This window comes from Nanorana parkeri, unplaced genomic scaffold, assembly GCF_000935625.1.
Source record: "Nanorana parkeri isolate BGI_ZX_2015 unplaced genomic scaffold, ASM93562v1 scaffold15, whole genome shotgun sequence".
NCBI classification, from domain to species: Eukaryota; Metazoa; Chordata; class Amphibia; order Anura; family Dicroglossidae; genus Nanorana; species Nanorana parkeri.
Window position 1 is genome coordinate 3,841,392 of NW_017306283.1, and position 2,548 is coordinate 3,843,939.

Below are 2,548 nucleotides of genomic sequence, written 5' to 3' on the forward strand. Positions count from 1 at the left end.
ATTTCATATTAATTTAAATTTACCTGTGATTTTCCATTCATAATTAAAGTGTAGCTTAGTTAAGGAAATATTAGGGCTACCTATCACATCTAACTATAGGGAGAAAGGGAAAGGCTTTTTATCATTCTCAATCACAGGGTACTTAATGGAAAATGAAAGAAACGCTAAGAGAGCTGATTTTAAAGTCAGGTTGGCTATATGGTGTCTATGCACTTAAACATTAGCTTTTTCTTTATATGTATATAGTTCATAAATACAATCTGAGCTGTTTAATTATCAAAAGTTAGATTTATTGTGTCATTGTGAAAACATTTATCATTCCATTACACTGTCAAAAAGGGGTTTGTACTTTATAAGCTTTACATGCAAAGCGAATGTATTTGATTGGTATAGTAGAAAACAATTCTTCTGCCAATGATTTGCTTCCACTATTTTCAAGATCTATTCCTGTTAACTGGATTTTAGCCAATCTAGATGTTACCCCAGTATAGCCACTATGGACCAGAGCACTCTTTACCTTGCTGCTATGGGCTTGTTTATTCGGCAATAAATTTGTATTACTGTACATAAGTAACACATTTATCACATTCTTAAAGTTTCATGCTACCTTAAGGGCAACATTGAAAATACACAAAGCCTTTAAATAACATGCTTGGGGGATGCCTTAAAGCTGAATGTGATGTCACAAAACAGTACAATGTAGTCCATTTAAAAAACACAGCAAAAAGCTGCATGGAGAAATAATTATTTTTTCCAAAGATGCTCGGCTCCATCTAGAGGCCATAATGCAGTATTTTTCTGACATTACATTGGACCTGGAAAGAAAATATACTAATAACATTCTTTTTTGCCCCCATTTGCACAAAATGAAAGTACATGCAGTTTTGCAGGACAAATTGCTTTGCAAATTGTTTAGAAAAATATCCCCTAGTGTTAGGAATCTGCAGTTATTCATGAACAAAAGATGTATTGCATGCTTATGTTTTCAATGGTCATCTTTTAAAACATTGAACATTATCACCACTTTTGATGTATGTGGATAATGAAAAAATGTGCAAGTGGAAAAGGCTTTAAAAATAACTTTGAGCAGTCAACCTTATAGGTGATATAGTTATATCTGCAGATTGCTACATTTTCCCATCTTTCTTTCTACAGGTGTCAATTGGATGGCTGCTACATGCTTTCACCTCCTGCACTATGTATGTTGCCAACCTGAGCAGTGAAAATTATTTTACAGTTGTGGGACTGTTAAATGATACAGATGCTAACATCCCTCTGTTCATTGTATTCCTTTTTATATTTCTAGTGACCCTCTGTGGAAATCTCATTATTATGACTGTTGTGATCATGGATCAGTCTCTGCAGACACCAATGTATTTCTTCCTTAGCAATTTCTCTTTTTTGGAGATATGGTACACAACTACAATTGTGCCTAAACTTTTAGCCAACCTACTGCTGAAAAGCAATAACATCTCCTTTACTGGATGCATGACTCAGCTGTTCTTCTTTGTCACATTTGGAGCTACTGAATGTTATTTGCTGCTAGCAATGGCTTATGATCGTTACATGGCCATTTGTAAGCCTCTTTACTATTCTAGTCTGATGGACACCAAAACATGTCTCCAGCTAGTTACATGCTCATGGGTAACTGGAATGCTGACAGGTCTAATTCCTGCTCTGCTCATTTCCCAGTTAGATTTCTGTGACTCTCGCCAAATAAACCACTTTTTTTGTGACATCCCGCCTCTCCTGGAGCTGTCATGTAGTGATATCTACCTGACAGAAATCTCCATATTTATTCTGTCTCTTATTGTGCTCTTTGGCTGTTTGATGTTGACTTTGGTGTCCTATGTGTTCATTGTGATATCTGTACTTCAAATAAAGTCTAAGAGTGTCCATAATAAGAGTTTTTCCACTTGTGGAGCTCACCTGACTGTAGTACTACTCTACTATGGGACAATGATATTTATGTATGTCCGGCCCCACTCCAGCTATTCTTCAAATATGAAAAAAATTGTCTCAGTTTTTTATACCGTTGTAACTCCAGGTCTAAATCCTATTATCTATAGTCTAAGAAACAAAGAAGTTAGAGCATCACTTAAAAAGATTGTACACCGAATGCTGCCACAATTCCCAGGCTTTAAAAGACAAAATCTTCAAGTCCACAGAAATATAAGTACCATTTTCTGATTTATGAAAGCCATACCTTTATACTTACAATAACATTCCTTTATGCAAATGTTTCATTCAAAAGGCATTAACTTATAAAACTATATTTTATGTCCTGGGTCCGGCTTTATACAAACATCAACCAGGACTAGCCTTTCATTACTATATAAATAAGTACTCCAGGCAGAAACACAATTAAGCCTTGCAGTGGCACTACCCCCGCACTGTAAGGGTTAACTTCATGTTAAAAATGTAAAAAAAAGGAATACTCACTGTAACTTACCAGGACCATAGCTAGCTCCTTTTGCGACCGAAGCTAGAACAAAAAAATGTGCCCCCCCCAACTGGCGTGTGACGTCACCCGACGCCGCACACGAGC

General features: G+C 36.2%; 1 protein-coding gene across 1 annotated transcript; it reads left to right on the plus strand.

Annotated features, from left to right (window-relative positions):
- The first annotated feature begins 1,197 nt into the window (after positions 1-1,197).
- On the plus strand, positions 1,198-2,190 carry LOC108788603 (olfactory receptor 11L1-like). The gene has a single exon (XM_018558405.1). The coding sequence runs from the start codon at positions 1,198-1,200 to the stop codon at positions 2,188-2,190; it is 993 nt and encodes a 330-aa protein (XP_018413907.1).
- Positions 2,191-2,548: the final 358 nt, after the last annotated feature.